Source organism: Monodelphis domestica, chromosome 4 (assembly GCF_027887165.1).
Source record: "Monodelphis domestica isolate mMonDom1 chromosome 4, mMonDom1.pri, whole genome shotgun sequence".
Lineage (NCBI taxonomy): Eukaryota > Metazoa > Chordata > Mammalia > Didelphimorphia > Didelphidae > Monodelphis > Monodelphis domestica.
Genome location: NC_077230.1, coordinates 301,012,268 through 301,028,403, shown reverse-complemented (window position 1 = coordinate 301,028,403; position 16,136 = coordinate 301,012,268). Strand labels below are relative to the sequence as shown.

General features: G+C 40.5%; 1 protein-coding gene and 1 long non-coding RNA gene across 4 annotated transcripts in view; one reads left to right on the top strand and one right to left on the bottom strand.

The window, feature by feature from the left end:
* Positions 1–16,136, bottom strand: part of MTUS2 (microtubule associated scaffold protein 2) — a 726,305-nt gene that overhangs the window by 49,825 nt on the left and 660,344 nt on the right. For all 3 annotated transcript variants that reach the window (XM_001376400.5, XM_056794728.1, XM_007495266.3), the window contains one exon: positions 2,856–3,070. In XM_001376400.5, the coding sequence (XP_001376437.3) occupies positions 2,856–3,070 (215 nt within the window). The remainder of the gene's footprint in view (positions 1–2,855; positions 3,071–16,136) is intronic.
* The window catches only part of LOC103102272 (uncharacterized), a 39,747-nt gene continuing 30,322 nt past the window's right edge, over positions 6,712–16,136 (top strand). Inside the window, exon 1 of the long non-coding RNA XR_008911381.1 lies at positions 6,712–7,300. This is a non-coding gene — a long non-coding RNA (uncharacterized LOC103102272). The remainder of the gene's footprint in view (positions 7,301–16,136) is intronic.

Here is a 16,136-nt window from a genome sequence, read left to right as displayed (position 1 = left end):
CAAGATATTTATAGCAGTTCTTTTTGTGATGGCAAAGAACTAGAAATTGAGGGGAAGCCCATCAACTGGGAATGGCTGGACAAATTGTGGCATATGATTGCGATGGAATACTACTATACCATAAGAAACCATGTGTAGATTAATTTTTTAAAAGTTGGAAAGAACATGAAATGATGAAGAGTGAAATGAGTAGAACCAAAAGAACATTATATATAGCTGTAGAATTAATATTTGAAGAATAACTTGTGAATGTCTACTTCCAGAGAATTAAAAAATAGAAATATGAACGAGACAATCTAAACATACATATCTTTTTGTCAGATGATATCTTCCATGGCGCAGTGAGGTGAGGGAGGGGCAGAGATACTTAGGATTAAATTCTACTAAATAAGAAAAAGAAAGAAAAATAATATTGGACTTGGAGTCAAGAATACCTGGGTTCTAATCCTGTCTCTTAGACTTATTAGTTGTGTGAATGAACCCCTCTGAACCTCAGTTTCCTAATCTGTAAAATGAGGATGACACAACCCTAAATATCTACCATATAGTGTTGTTTTAAGAATCAAATGATATTGTGTCAATGAAACTGCTTTAGAAACCTTAAAACATCATTTAAATTTCAGCTAGTATTAAATGAATCAGTATGGAAGAACACGGCAGTCAAAAAGCTAACAAGATCTTAGGCTGCATTAAGGGAAGCAAAGGTTCTAGGACTAGGGATGTGATTGTCACATAGTGCTCTGGTTCAGACTGAACACATTTGGGGCAACATGTTCTGGGCACCAGATTTTAAGGACACTGATAAAGTAGAAGAGGGTGATCTAGAGTGATGATTTAGAAGAGGTAAGGGAGCTCTTTTCAAATATTTAAAGGCCTGGGCTATAGAAGAGGGATTAAATTTGTTCTGCTTGGCTCCAGGGGACATGAATTGACATAAAGGATAGAAGTAAGAATACCTGTATGGCCTTAGGCAAGTCACTTATGTCGCTGGGACCCAGTTTCCTTATCTATAAAATGAGGGGGTTGGCCAGATGACTTCTAAGGTCTTTTTCAAGTTCTGTATGGATGACTTTTACCAGAGAGGCCAAGAAAAGGGCATCTAATTTGGTAATTAAGAAGTTACTGGTGAACTTGTAAAGAGCAAGTTCAACAGAACATGTCAATTTATTATTGCTTTCTTTTAGATCTGTCTACTGTTTCTGGAAATGAGAATCAGTGGAAGAGTAAACTACTTGGTTGAATTTATTCTATTTTGCAAATGGAAATAAATAAGTAATAAGTATAATAACTAGCATTTATATGGTATTTTAACATTTGCAAAAAGTACTTTACAAATGTTTCATTTGATCCCCACAAGAACCCTGGAAGATAAATGCGATTTATTATATATATATATATATATATAATACATATATTATATATATATATATATTATATATAAAGATAAATTATTCCCATTTTATGGATGAAGACACTGAAGATGACAGAGGTTAAGTGACTCTCCTCTGGTCACAAGTGGTTAAGAAGGTGGGATTTGATTTCAAGTCTTCCTACTCCAGGGTCAGCACTCTAACCACCATGATACTTTGCTGGTTGCTAGTATATGTACATTAAAAAAATCATGCAAATTTGGGAAAATTAAATTAATTAAAACTATGAAACACAGAATTTCTTAAATCTATTACATTATTATGTTTTAACACATTGGAGTGCTTAGAATCCATTGCCTATTAGAAAGTCTGATTTAGCACAGTGATAAGAAGGATAAATTTAAATATGAACATATCAAAGATCTCAGCCTAAATACTGCTGGTTCACAATTTTGCTTCCATAAAATTTTCATAATGTCAAATCACAACAATTAGAAACTATGGGTGGAAAATGCAGAGGACCAGAGTTAAGCTTGCTCTAAGAAAAAATGGACTAATGTTTGGAGTGATTCCAAAGTGTTATGAGTTCCTTCAGGAGGCACTGGCTTTCCCCTTACTAGAAAAGAACTGGATGACCATTGGTTGGGTAGCCGACATGCTTGGCTAGGTGTGGGTTGCAATGGATGGATCCTGAGGTCCCTTCCAACTCTGAGAAATTTGTGATCTATAAAACATAAAAACAAGAACTCTTACCTTCTGCTTTGGAATTGATAATAAGCATCCATTCCACAGCAGAAGAGCTGTAAGGAGTAGGCATTGGGGGTTAGGTGACTTGTCCAGGGTCACACAGTTAGATAAGCAGAATTTTAAAAATATATCAATACTCCAATATTCTGCTGGATTTTGAGTGTATCATTTGAGGCATTCTTTCCAATGATGGTAATGACAACCCATCCACATGTCTTCATTCCATGTGATTTAATTCATGTTTGCTCATAAGAAAGCCAGCAAGATGAATTCCCATTTACTTTTTTTAAAATGCAAAATAAAGAAAAGGGCATCAGAAATAAGAGGCAGAGCCAAGTCTTAAATTCTAAACCCATCTACTGTTGACCAACTGCTCTCTGATACTCTTTCCTTCCTTTGTTTTAGTGAGAGAGCACTTTCCTAATTCTCTGACCCATTTCCTATAGGGCTGCTCCCCACTATTTTTTGGTTTCTCTTCCTCTTCCTGATCGCCAAGTCTGGATGTCCCCTAAAGCTCCATCCTGAACACTCTTCTTTAGCAAAATCTATCCTTTTAAACTCTTTAATAATAGCAATAGTGAGTTCTTCCTTCCTGTCTGTCCCACCCAGAATCCAACATGGTGCCTCCATGAGATGGCAAGGCTCTTCCCAAATGCACTGTGTTGGCTTCCCCCTTTGTCCATCCCTCCCACTGACGCCCCATCCACAGGTCCAGTTTCCCTGGGGTGTCGGACTGACCTGCTCCTGATGCTGACACTTGATCCTCACTAGCTGCAGCCGATGTTCCTCCTGTAGGCGTTTCACTTCTCCCACATACTGCTGCTGCAGCCTTTCCTCCAGGTCCTGGAGTTCAGCCTGCTGCTGCCAACGGAGTCTCTTCACCTCGTCCTCAAACCTTCTCTCCAGGTCCTCCTTCTCTTTTTGTAATTTCTCACATTTTGCTGTATTAAAGGCTGGAGGGAAAAGACAACAACAAAAAAGTTTTTTTTAATAAGGATGGAAAACGGTGAATTAGCTTTATCTCAGCTGTAAATGTGGGTAAGTGAAATCATTGTTATAAATAAATATATTATGGAGGTATCTTGGTGGCTTAGTGGATTGAGAACTAAGAAGTCCTGGGTTCAAATTTATCCTCAGACACTTCCTAGCTGGGTGACCCTGGGCAAGTCACTTAACCCCCATTGCCTAGCCCTTACCACTCTTCTGCTTTGGAATCAATACACAGTACTGATTCTAAGATGGAAGGTGAGGGTTTAAAAATAAATAAACATAGCAAAGACCTAAGCTGGTCAGGTCAAGATGCCCAAAGAGAAAAACTACCTGAATGAAGAAGATTCACTCCAATGAAGGGAGAGGTTAATCTCTCCCAGATAAAAAAGTCAAAGGAGGAGTATTTCTCAGAAACTAATGCCAGATTCCTATTCAGTCAGTCACGACCAAGCTGAATGAAGCAATCAGTCAACAAACATTTATTAAGTGCCTGCCATTTGCTAGGAAAGTGCTAGGCGCCAGTGCTATGAAGACAAAAGCCATCCTTCTGCTCACAAGGAGCCAACATTTCATGGATACTTTCCTCCTTATAGTCAGTTTTTCTTATATTTTCCCTTGGGATGCAGGATGCTGGTGGAGGCTCACTCCTTAGTTACTGCTGGGTCGCCATAGTGCAACACGACAGCTAGAACTTACTAACTTTTCCTTCAATTACTGCCAAATGAAGTTTTTCTAATGAGGTGGGGTAATGATGACAGCATATAACAATCATTAGTACTTCCGACGATGAGGGGAGATTTTGGAAAGGAAACACGCGTGAAGCAGAGTGACAAGGCGTGCAGGTGAACCAGGAGAAGCAACAGCACAGCCTTTTAGAATCTTGAGAGGAGGGGAATCCTGGGAAAGCAACGGTCCGCCAGGGGAGTTGGCTCCTTGCTCTGGAGAGGGCAACATTCTCCAGGACCCAGCTCCACCCTTCTGTGAGTAGAAAAGGGTTCCAGAAAGATATCTGACAAGAGCCCGAAGACCGCTGAAGCTCCTGACACGACCAGATCGCAAAGGGAGTCGATTGGACTGCTTAGTTTGCCTGGGTGGGCCCTCAGCCTCCTCTGGGCTAGACTTGGCCGCGCCTGGGACCCGGGTTCATCTCTGGTCCTATCTATATTCCAGAGGCTATTCCTCTATGGGTGGTAGCCTCGGCACAGACGAGACGAGATGGGGAATAACAAGGCAGAGAGTATTCAGGAGAGCCTGGGCCCAGGACCCGAGAGACTTTAAAGCAGTCAGACTGGTGGGGAATCTGCTAGTTTCATTAGTCAAAGGGAAACCTTTCACCTCCATCTCTAGTTTACAACTTTACAATACACCTTGTCACCTGGATGAGCAGTCCTATGGGATGCATACTGGCCTAAGGCAGAGAGCAGCCTTATCACTGAGAGAGAGCGCGAGCGTTTGCCTGACTGGGTCAAGCAAAACGGCCACAACATTTCTTCCATCCCCCCCCCCCTTCTTCTAGCTTGGTATGGTTTTGATTCATACTTCTCTGAAGTCTGAGGAAATAATTAAAGCATGCCATCTTACATATTTATGTACTTATTAAAGCCCTTACTTTTTCTTTTTACTCTTGGAAGAAATACTGTGTATTGGTTCCAAGGCAGATGGGCCTAGATGTTGGGAGTTAAATAACTTGCCCAGGGTCACACAGCTAGGAAGTGTCTGAGGCCACATTTGAACCCAGGATCTCCCATCTCTGGGCCTGGCTCTCAATCTGCTGAGCCACCTCAGTGCCCCCCTCCCCCATACCATTTCATCACAAAGGCCTCTTATTTTGAGACCCGCTGAGATACCAGGACCACCAGAGGAAAATAAAAACAAAACATGAATAGAAGAATTTACTTTGCATTCTGATTATCGTTATTATTTTTGACAAGTCCTGAAATTCATTAGTGTAGGGATCTCTTAGTGGGCAGCATCCTCTTCCAGGGCACATTGCTATGCCCTCTGCAATTTGCAGCCTTAGTTGTCTGGGGGCATTGAGGGACATAGCCTGTATATGTCAGAAGCAGAACTTGGGTCCAGGTCTTCCTGATGGCAAAGCCCACTCTCTAACCACCCTACCATGCTGCCTCAGTGGATTGAGAGCCAGGCCCAGAGGGGAGGTCCTGGGTTCTAATCTGAGCTCAGACATTTCCTAACTGTGTGACCCTGGGTAAGTCACTTAACCCCCATAGAGTAGCCCTTACCATTCTTTTGCCTTGGAACCAATTCACAGTGTTGATTCTAATATGTAAGATAAGCTTTTTTTCTTAAAAAAAAAAAATGAAGCTTTGGTGGTTGGAATAGTGCCTTCCCCACAATAATATATCAGAAGTGTCAAACATATAACCCCAAGACTCCATGTGATTCAGAACAGTCCCAACTTCACTAAATTAAATTTAAATATAATTGGGAAATATTTAACAAAATAAAGAAAATAATATGACAATGGATAATAAGAATATATGATTTTCTAAATCAATATTCAGCCTCCTGGGATCTTTATGTGCCATCTAGTAGCCCCCATTTCTATTTAAGTTTGAAGCCATTGGTCTATACCACCTGGGCATAGATATGCTTCTGTGAATCCCTCTCTATATAAATCTATACTTATAGGATTACTTCAAGGATCTGCATTCTTGTCAGTGAGCATACCATTGATGTCAAACGACCAATCCTCCATGCCTTAGGAGAGGGACTTCATGAGTTATTGTGGCTAAAAACTATGCCTCCCTTCTTTCCATCCTTCCTTCCTTCCTTCCTTCCTTCCTTCCTTCCTTCCTTCCTTCCTTCCTTCCTTCCTTCCTTCCTTCCTTCCTTCCTTCCTTCCTTCCTTCCTTCCTTCCTTCCTTCTTTCCTTCTTTCCTTCCTTCTTTCTTTCTTCCCTTACCTTCCATCTTGGAATCAATACTGTGCATTGGTTCCAAGGCTGAATTGTGGTGAAGGCTAGGCAATGGGGGTCAAGTGACTTGCCCAGGGTCACTCAGCTAGGAAGTGTCTGAGGCCAGATTTGAACCTGGGACCTCCCTCTCTAGGCCTGGCTCTCAATCCACTGAGCTACCCAGCTGCCTCCTATCCTTGGGTCTTTCTGGTTGGCTAGGACAACCCTCTGCTGCCGCAGCCTTTCAAAATAACTTTTAGTGGCACCTACTTCTTAGCACCTACTATGTGCAAGATGTTGTTCTAGGTGCTAGGGATGCTAAGATGCTAAGATGAAAGTGAAACCATCTATTCCTGCCCTCACAAGGTCACAGGATTTGATAGCTGGAAACAGTGATTCTCAAGTCAAACCCAGAAGAGATTCCTATTACTACATACATAAAAGTTTTCATCTAGCCCTTATTAGAAGATTTCTGACAAAGGAGAACCCCATCCCTCTCCAATGCAACCTGTTCCACTTTTGTAATATCTAATGGTTCAAAAGATTTTCCTAATATCAAACCCAAAATATTTTCTTTGTACCTTCTTCCCATTGGTTCTTGTTTTGCCTTCTGAGGTAAAATAAAACAGGAGAGAAAGCTCCTTCGAGGATGTTATATTCTTCTAGGAAAAGGCAATAGAATGAGATTTTAATGATGGCTAGTCAGTCGCATGTAATCCATGAAGCTAGAACAGCATGTGGGTCGAAGGCATGACAGGAGGGAGCACAAAGTCTGGACTTTGTCCTCCATTATTTTAAGTTGTATGTATAACACAATTCTACTGGGAAGGGCAGCCCATTTAGCTACCCTAAGTATGTTTCCCCTATAATGACTGAAATTCTCCGGAGGCTGTATTCCTTGATTTTAAGCTAATTTTAAATAAATTGATCGCTCAAGACATTCCTAAACTGTTCAGTTGACTCCTCTACAATCTGAACAAATGCCAAAGAGCCTGAATTGGGCAAAAGAGAGAGAGTGCTTCATTGGAGCAGGCCAATATATGCCCCTTGTGACCTCATCACTCAGCCAGTCCCCTGGATATCCCAATACATGTCTGGTAAATAGCCACTGAGTAGGTGGACTTAAAGACCCCCACGACCCCCTCATTACTTCATCCCAGGAATAGGTGGTTAACAACGCACCCTTTCCTCCTTGATACCTGGCTGGACCACTGTAGTTCAACATGGCGGCTAGAGCTTGCTGACTTCTCTTACCTAAGAGAGTTCTTGTTTACAGGTAAATAAGAAGCTAGGTTCCACCCTGCCTCTAAGGAAAGCCAGTTCAGTGAGACACCTTGAGGCTTGGGAGTAAATTACTTTAGCTTGGCAGCTGGCTGACCTTCAAAACCCAAGGTTTAAGAAAAGTTTCATATAAAAATGATTACATTTCAATATTCATTTTCCATGCCCCTTTGAGAAGAGTTCATGAAATCAAGGGAGTAACATAAAATTGGATGCCTTTATGAGTCTTTGGATCAGACTTAACAGAATACTGGAATGGATAAAGGTGGTCCTTCTAGCCTCCAAATTTGTTTCTCTTCTAAGGGGAGTCTAAACCATAGAGCAGTGATGGCAAACCTTTTAGAGATGGAGTGCCGTGCCCCTCCCCCATACTACATGCTGGGTACACCCCTACTCCCCCAATCCCACACAGGGAAGGGAGAAAGCACTCCCATTGGGCTGCTGAGCGGAGGGGCAGTTGAAGTGAGGAATGTCCTCAGTGAGTATAGAGAGGGGGAGGGGAGTGACCCAAGCACTCCACTCCCTTTCAGCTCTGCTGCCTGTGAGCCGCCCACCTGTTTACCCCTTGTGTGCTCTCATTGGCTGCTGGCCAGAGGGGTGGGGGATGTGAAAAATGTCATCAGGCACTGTGGAGAGGGGGAAGGGAGCAGCTTTGCCCAAGTCCTTTCTAGTAATGAACTCTGGGAGGAGGGAGGATGGCCGAGTGCCCACAGAGAATGCTGTGTGCCATCTTTGGCACTTGTGCCATAGGTTCACCTCTCCTGCATAGAGTGCTGCCATGAATTGGCAGGATTGAGGGAGGATGAGAGGGACTTTTGCAAGTGTTGGATTCACTTAAGAATGAGGTGATTAGCATTTATTGTTTGTGGGCTATTATGATCCCTCCCCTTAAACATTTCTAAACACTGTTATACATGTGATAATTATCTCTCATTTAAATGAGTTTGTGAGAGGTTCACAACCTATTACATTGTAGAAGATAATGGGCAATAAAAGCAATATGGGGACAAAGGCTAGGTTCAGGGAAGGATTTCCTATAAAGAAATTCCTGAATATATATTCTCTTGCCTCCAGTAAAATTTAAAAAATTCATCTGTTGGTATATTTCTTCTGCAGCAATTAATGAGAATTAAGAGCATCAGGCAACAGGATTCGTACTTATTTTTTATTCAAGTGAAAAATATTTGGTGCTATTCCAATGCAAATTCTGCCAGTAAAAATCTGAGTTACCGAGTAGATAAAAGAGTATATAACTTTTCACACACACACACACACACACACACACACACACACACACACACACACACACACACACACACACATACACACACACCACACGGACCAAAAGCAAAAGTGAGTCTGAGAAGTGGTTTTCATCAAATATCAAACCTAGGAGGAACCCTAGAAATCACCAAGTTCAACCCTTTCATTAGAATAGAAATCCAAAGAGGTTAAATCACCCTGTCTGCTAATTTTAAATAGTAGATGGGAGTTGATTACAAATAACATGTATAAGCACAGAAAAATGACATCAGACAATACGCCAGTACAATATCTCATAGAGAGCGGGGGCTTAACGAGTTTGTTAAATGAATCAATGAAAATCATTTAAATCTCGTTCACCAACTACCCTCACATGACAAGGAAGAAGCTGAGAGATGGCTCAGTGGATACTGGACCTGGAGTCAGGGAGATCTGAGTTCAAATATGGTCTCAGACATTTGCCAAAGGCTTTTTCTGTATCTATTAAGATAATCATGTGATTTCTATTAGTCTGATTGTTGATAGAGTCAATTATGCAGATGGGTTTCCTAATATTGAACCAGCCTTGCATTCCTGGTATGAATCCTACCTGGTCATAGTCAATAATTCTTGTGATAACTTGCTGTAGTCTCTTTGCTAGTATTTTATTTAAGATTTTTTGCATCTATGTTCACTAACGAGATTGGTCTATAGTTTTCTTTCTCTGTTTTTCGTCTTCGTGGCTTGGGAATCAGTACCATATTTGTGTCATAAAAAGAATTTGGTTAAAATTCCATCTTTTCTTATTTTGTGGAATAGTTTATAGAGTATTGTAATTAGTTGTTCTTTAAATATTTGATAGAATTTACTTGTGAATCCATCTGAGCATAGGGATTTTTTCTTAGGGAATTCCTTGATTGGCCTCAGACACTTGCAAGCTGTAACACCCTGGTCAAGTCACTTACCCTTTTGTAAAGGGGTGCTAATAGAATCTACCTCACAGAGCAGTGAGGATCAAATGAAATATTTATAAAGCACTAACTACAGTGCTTGGCACATAGTAAGTGCTTCATAAATGCTTAGTCATCAGCCCCCACTCCAATTATAAGGCACTTATTAAAGGTAAGACTTTGTAAATTTCTTCTTCTTTTTTTTAATCTCTGCCTTCTATCTTAGAATCAATACTAAGTGTCAGTTCCAAGACAGAAGAGCAGGAACAGAGAGGCAATGGGGATTGTGACCCCACTAGGAAGTATCTGAGACCACATCTGAATTCAGGATCTCCCCTCTCCAGGCCTGACTACCTATCCCTATCCACTGAGCAACCTAGTTACCCTTCCTTTGGGTACTTAAAACAACTGTTTTTGACTAATATTCTCTTCCAATGCCTCCCAGTGTCTTGGAATTGTCTCCACAGAGCAAAAGCTAGAGCAGGTTTTTTTGAATTGGTAAAGCACTGGGAATGAATCTGAGAATCAGCCTCACTGGGTTCATTCACAGAGTTATCACTAGAAGCCGGCCCACAGAGGCAGACTTTTTTTTTTTTTTCAAACCACAGCCTCTCATAAAACTGTCTGCTAAGGTATGACAAAGTGGCAATCCGTGCCAGTGGAGGGCATGGACATACGGATGAAGTCACAGATCATCTGGGGTAAATGAGGTGACTGTGTAACATTAGTACCACAGCTGAGTCAAGCCTCAATGGAACTGGACCATTTACAAGGCAAGCATAATTTCAACACAGCTTATAAGTCAAGCAAATAGGAGAAAACAAGTCCGGTCTGGGAGGCTTCGAATCACTCAGGATCACAGCTCTCCAGTGAAATCTCAAAGAAGTAGCATGGAGTATCTGGGACTCTAACACTGGCAAGAGGGAAAAGGGGCTGGATTTGAAGTTAGAGAATTTATTTTAGGATAGTGGGTGACAGTTTATTTTATTTTCAATTAATTAATTTAGGTTATTTTTCCATGGTTACATGATTCCTGTTTTTTCCCTCCCCTTCCCCTTCCCCCTCCCAGGGCCAACCAGCAATTCCACTGGGTTTTACATGTAGCATTGTTCATTTAAATTCAACATCCCCAATCACATCCCCGTCAAACTATGTGACCAGTAATATATTTTTACTTCTGTGTTTCTACTCCTACAGTTCTTTCTCTGGATGTTGATAGCATTCTTTCTCATAAGTCCCTTAGGATTGTCCTGGATCATTGCATTGCTGCTGGGAGAAAAGTCTATTATATTTGATTGTGCCACAGTGTATAATGTTCTCCTGGTTCTACTCCTTTCACTCAGCATCAATTCCTGGAGGTCATTCCAGTTCACATGATATTCCTCCAGTTTGTTATTCCTTTGAGCATAATAGTATTCCATGACCAACATACACCACAATTTGTTCAGCCATTCCCCAATTGATGGACACCCCCTCATTTCCCAGTTTTTTGTCACCACAAAGAGCACAGCTAAGAATATTTTTGTACAACTATTTTCCCCTATTATCTCTTTGTGGTATTAACCCAGCAGTGGTATGGCCAGATCAAAGGGCAGGCAGTCTTTTAAAGCCTTTTGGGAATAGTTCCAAATTGCTTTCCAGAATGGTTGGATTAATTCCCACCTCCACCAGAAATACATTAATGTGTTCCAATTTTGCCACATCCCCTCCAACATTTATTCTTTTCCTTTACTGTCATATTGGCCAGCGCTTGATTTTTTTGTACAATTGTTTTAGCTGCTTATAAATTTGAGAAATTAGATCGTTGTCAGAAGTTTTTGTTATAAAGATTTTTTCACAATTTGTTGTTTCCCTTCTAATCTTGGTCACATTGGTTCTGTTTGAACAAAACCTTTTCAATTTAATGTAATCAAAATTATTCATTTTACATTTTGTAATATTCTCACTTTCTTCATCTTAAATTCTTTCCCATAGATCTGACAGGTGTACTATTCTATGTTTATCTAATTTATTTATAGTTTCCTTCTTTATATTTAAGACATTTACCCATTCTGGATTTATCCTGGTATAGAGTATGAGATGTTGATCTAAACCTAATCTCTCCCATACTGTTTTCTAATTTTCCCAGAAGTTTTTGTTAAATAGTGGGTTCTTGGTGGTTAACCTCAGTGGGTTTCAGTTTTTGAATATGTAAAATGAGGAAATTGGATCAGGAGTTGGTGAAGTATCCAAGGACTAAATCAGGTCTATGGCTGAGAATGATTTTATGACTTTAATTCACTTTTATGTCTTTAAAGATGTAAAAACCACCCTTTGCTTATCTCTGAAGCTGGAGAAACTATCTCCACCTATTAAGAATCAAGTCTTGGGGCTACTGGGTGCCCCATTGGATGAAGAGCCAGGCTTGGAGATAGGAGGTCCTGGGTTCAAATCTGGATTCAGATACTTCCTAGCTGTGTGACCCTGGGCAAGTCACTTAACCCCCTTTCCTAGTCCTTATTGCTCTTCTGCCTTGGAACCAAAGCTTAGTATCAATTCTAAGACAGAAGGTAAGGGTTATTAAAAAAACAACAACATTAAAAGAACCAAATTTATGTCTCATTTTCCCCATATGTAAAAAAACAGGTAATAATAATACCTTCGTTTCTTATTCCATTATTAAAAGCTATAAACTAAATCTTCTATATGATTTGAAGTACATAATAGTCAACATTTATTTGGCACTTTATATGTATAATTTCATTTGACCCTCAGAGAAGCTTTAAGAGATACAATTAGTGTAATTTCACCTATTTTACAGAAGAAGAATCTGAGGGTCAGGGTGGAGAAGTGAATCAGGGTCAAAGAGCTGGACTCAGAGACCATTTAATCTAATAAGCTCAATTTACAGATGAGGAAATTGAGCCTTAAGCAATGTACTTAAGGTCATTTTGGGAGGAAATGTCAATGGTGAGTTTCAAACCTATATTCTTCTGTTTGATTCCAGAGCAAATATATCTGAACTGGAAGGGACCCTTAAGAGATCACTGAATTCAGTCCCCTTATTTATTATTAATAATAGTAACTATCATTTATTATATTACTTTAAGGATTGCAAAATTCTTTGCAAATATGACCTCAATTTAACCTAACAACCATGTGAGGTAGGTGCTATTACTATCCCCATTTTATAGATAGGGAAACTGAGGCTTAGAGAGGTAAAGTGATTTGTTTAACTAAGGTCACGCAGCTGGTGTAGGGGGCTGGATTTGAACTCGACCCTTTCTGACTCCAAGTCTAATATGCTATCCACTGTGTCACTTAGGAACTAAAGGTTCCTCAAGATTTGCTCATGCTCCCAAGCTAGTAAGTGCTGGAGGTCTTTAGGATAGGCACAATGCCAGGTCTTCTGATAATAGTAAATAGGTCCTGTATCTTAAGCTAACACATTTACTTAAAGGAAAGCTTCCTTTTTAATTCACAACACACCTGGCAAGGTTTTGCCCTGTGTTGATCGAGAAATTCTTCATATGAGTATTGAAAGAAAATCTGAAGAAAGCCAAAGGATCGCCACTGGCTCATTCATTTTAACACTAAATATCCTTCCATTTCAAAGACTGATGTTGATCTTCTACAGCATACTTATCTACTGTGCTGTAGCTTCCTTTACAAAAGAAATCACATCTCAGGATAGCCTTTGTTATTAAATCTCTGCCAAGAAGTTAGGCTACAATGAGAGCTTTTTCAGAGAAACTATTGGTCTAGAGATAGGTGTGTGGAATATCATAATCAAGGGTCTATAAATTAAGTCTTTAAATAATATATTCAGTTTCATCTCATTTCACTGACCTCCCTCAAACTCCCATCCCAGGGAGGCAGTTAAGAATTTTTAAAACTATGTAGTTAAAATGAAAATAGAAGTCTTACTGAAGGGAATCTCAAAAAGATCTCACTTATGCAAAGGTCAAGTATTATAGAAACTTCAATTCTTTGGAGCATGGCCTTAAATCTATAAGCATGGATAAATATGCTGGTAAATGTTTAACAACTAGCTTTCTGGGGAAAAAAAACACCACATTTTTTAAGTTGAATTTGCATTATTACCATTTTCTCCATCACTTCCTTAAGTCAAATTAATCGACAAAACAGTAGGTCAAGTCTTGATTTTGATTTCTGAGGTATAAATGTGCATGCACCCTGAAAATTTAACTACTGGTTCTCAGGGGAACTTGGTTCCTGTACCCCTTTGCTGATAAGTAAAGGATTCTTAACTCTTTTAAATAATTGTCAGGAAGTCTTGGACCTAAAACAATGGCACTTTATTCCTCAGGCCCTTGAGTCTTATTTACATTTAAATAACATGATTCTAATGAATTTGGTTATCTCATCTCAGAAGTGGATTAGAAGCTGCTGGGTAGAAGCAGTGGGTGGAAGGGCTCCAGATAAAGGCAGGAACACAAGCAAAAGAAGAAAAAACACAGAAATCCACATGGAAGTGACAAAGAACTGCATTATCATATAATGCAATGATGCATCATTATTTAAGAGGCAGTGTGGTCTAGTAGACACTAGAACTTGGAAGTAGGAAAAGCTTGGTTAAAATCCTACCATAGTTGTGGGCTTTGGGCATGTCACCATCAAACTTGAAGAAGAGCCAGGCCGCTTAGTACCAAGCTGTTGGAATGACTCTTTGTATCAGGACATCTTGTTCTGATCACCTTTGTTTGTTTTGTTTTCTTTTAAAAGGGCTGGAAGATTAGGTGTCTACACTAGGACTTTAGTGAAACTTGTAGCCTTGCTGTTTTTCAGTGGTGTTTGATTCTTCATGATCTCATTTGGGGGATTTTCTTGGCAAAGATACCGTCCTGGTTTGCCATTTTCTTCTCCAGCTCATTTGATAGACGAGGCACTGAGGCAAACTGGGTTAAGTGACTTGCCCAGGAACACACAGTTAATAGGTGGTATGAGGTCATTTTTGAACTCAGGAAGCTTAGTGTCCCCGATTTCAGGGCTTGAACCACTCTACCCATTGCACCACTAGCTGTATAACCCTGGGAACATGATGTAAACTTTGTTCTGCCCTAGTTTCTAGTATGTGAAGTGAAGGGTGTTGAACCTTGATGGCTCTAAATCTATGATCCTATGACATCTATCATAATCTCAGTCCTTGGGTCCTGAGGGGCTGATTAGGTTAGGTTGCATGGTATTAATGATTTTAGGAGCTGCTAAAATTGTGCTAGGGTTAAATGCCATTGGAGGGGGGGGGCAGGTGGGGTGGGGTGAGGAGTCATAAATCAGGATCAGCAGAGAGGCAGTGTTGGACTATTCATTCTCCATCCAGGCTGCTGCTAATATTGAATTCAGTGTTTTCTATAAGACAAATCGACAAGCATTTGCTAAGCCCCTATTATGTGCCAGGAACTGTACTAACTTCCAGGAAATAAGGGAAGACCGGAACTAGTCTCTGCCCTTGGTCTAATCTGGGAATACGAACAGCATGATACAAATAAGCTACATATACCACTGGTGATGGTCTCATAAAGGACTGGGGTAGCCTCTCCACTTCATGGAAACCACTGGGGAGCCACAAATTCTCAGACTCCGGGCCAAAGGAAGGCCTATAGCTAAGGTCTTGAATGCTCCTTTTCCCAATAATAGGGAGTCTGAATATTAATTTATCAAATGTTTTAGATGTCTTCTACGCATGACCTGAATCCAGCTTCCCATCCAGGCTCCCCAATTCCTCCTCACAGTGCCTGTTCCTCTCGGAACCAAGTAAGAGTTCTATAAAAACCACATGTGTTTATTTTCCCATTGTCCCTTCTTATTATGGATATTTTACCTTGATAAAGCTGGCTCAGTTTACTCCCTCTGCCTCTCTGTCTCATTGTGTGCATCATGTTTCCTTGTATGCCCAAGGGAATCCCTAATCCCACTCAAACTCCATGCAGATACCAAGGCAGCCAGGAGGAAGAGATTACTAGGGGTGGGGATTTCCAGACATGGAAGATGGTCAGTGAAAATGTAGGGAACCAGGAAACAGGGTGTATATTTTAGGAATAACAAGGTCAGAGCCACTGGATGGAGGAATATGTGGAGGGGGGAGTAAGTTGTAAGAAGACTGGAAATTAGGAGGGGGCCAGGTATAAAGGTCTTTAAAAGCCTAACAGAAGAGAAGATTTCTTATTCTATCCTAGAGGCGATAGGAAGCCCCTGGAGTTTATTGAGGGAGTATTTGAGGTGGGGGATGATATAGCCAGATAATTGCTTTAGGAAGATCCATCTGATAGCTGAGGGGAGATCAATCAGAAGACTCCTGCTATAATAGACCAGGTAGGAAGTGATAAGGGACTGCACCAGGAGGGTAGAAGTTGCAGAGGTGAGAAGGGGTATCTCTGAGAGATATCAGGAGAGGAAAGTAGAATTCAACATAACTTGACAATAATAGTCTGGCTAGGGGGGTGGTGAGAGAGAGTGAGGAATTGAGGCAGATATTGAGGATGCAAGATGGGAGAAAGATGGTATCTGTGACAGTAGTAGGAAAATTGAAAAAAGAGAGTAAAGTTTGGGGATGGGGGAAGAGATAATGAATTCAGTTTTGGACATGTTGAATTTAAAATACCTGCAAGACATCTGATAGGACACTGGAAATGTGAGAAT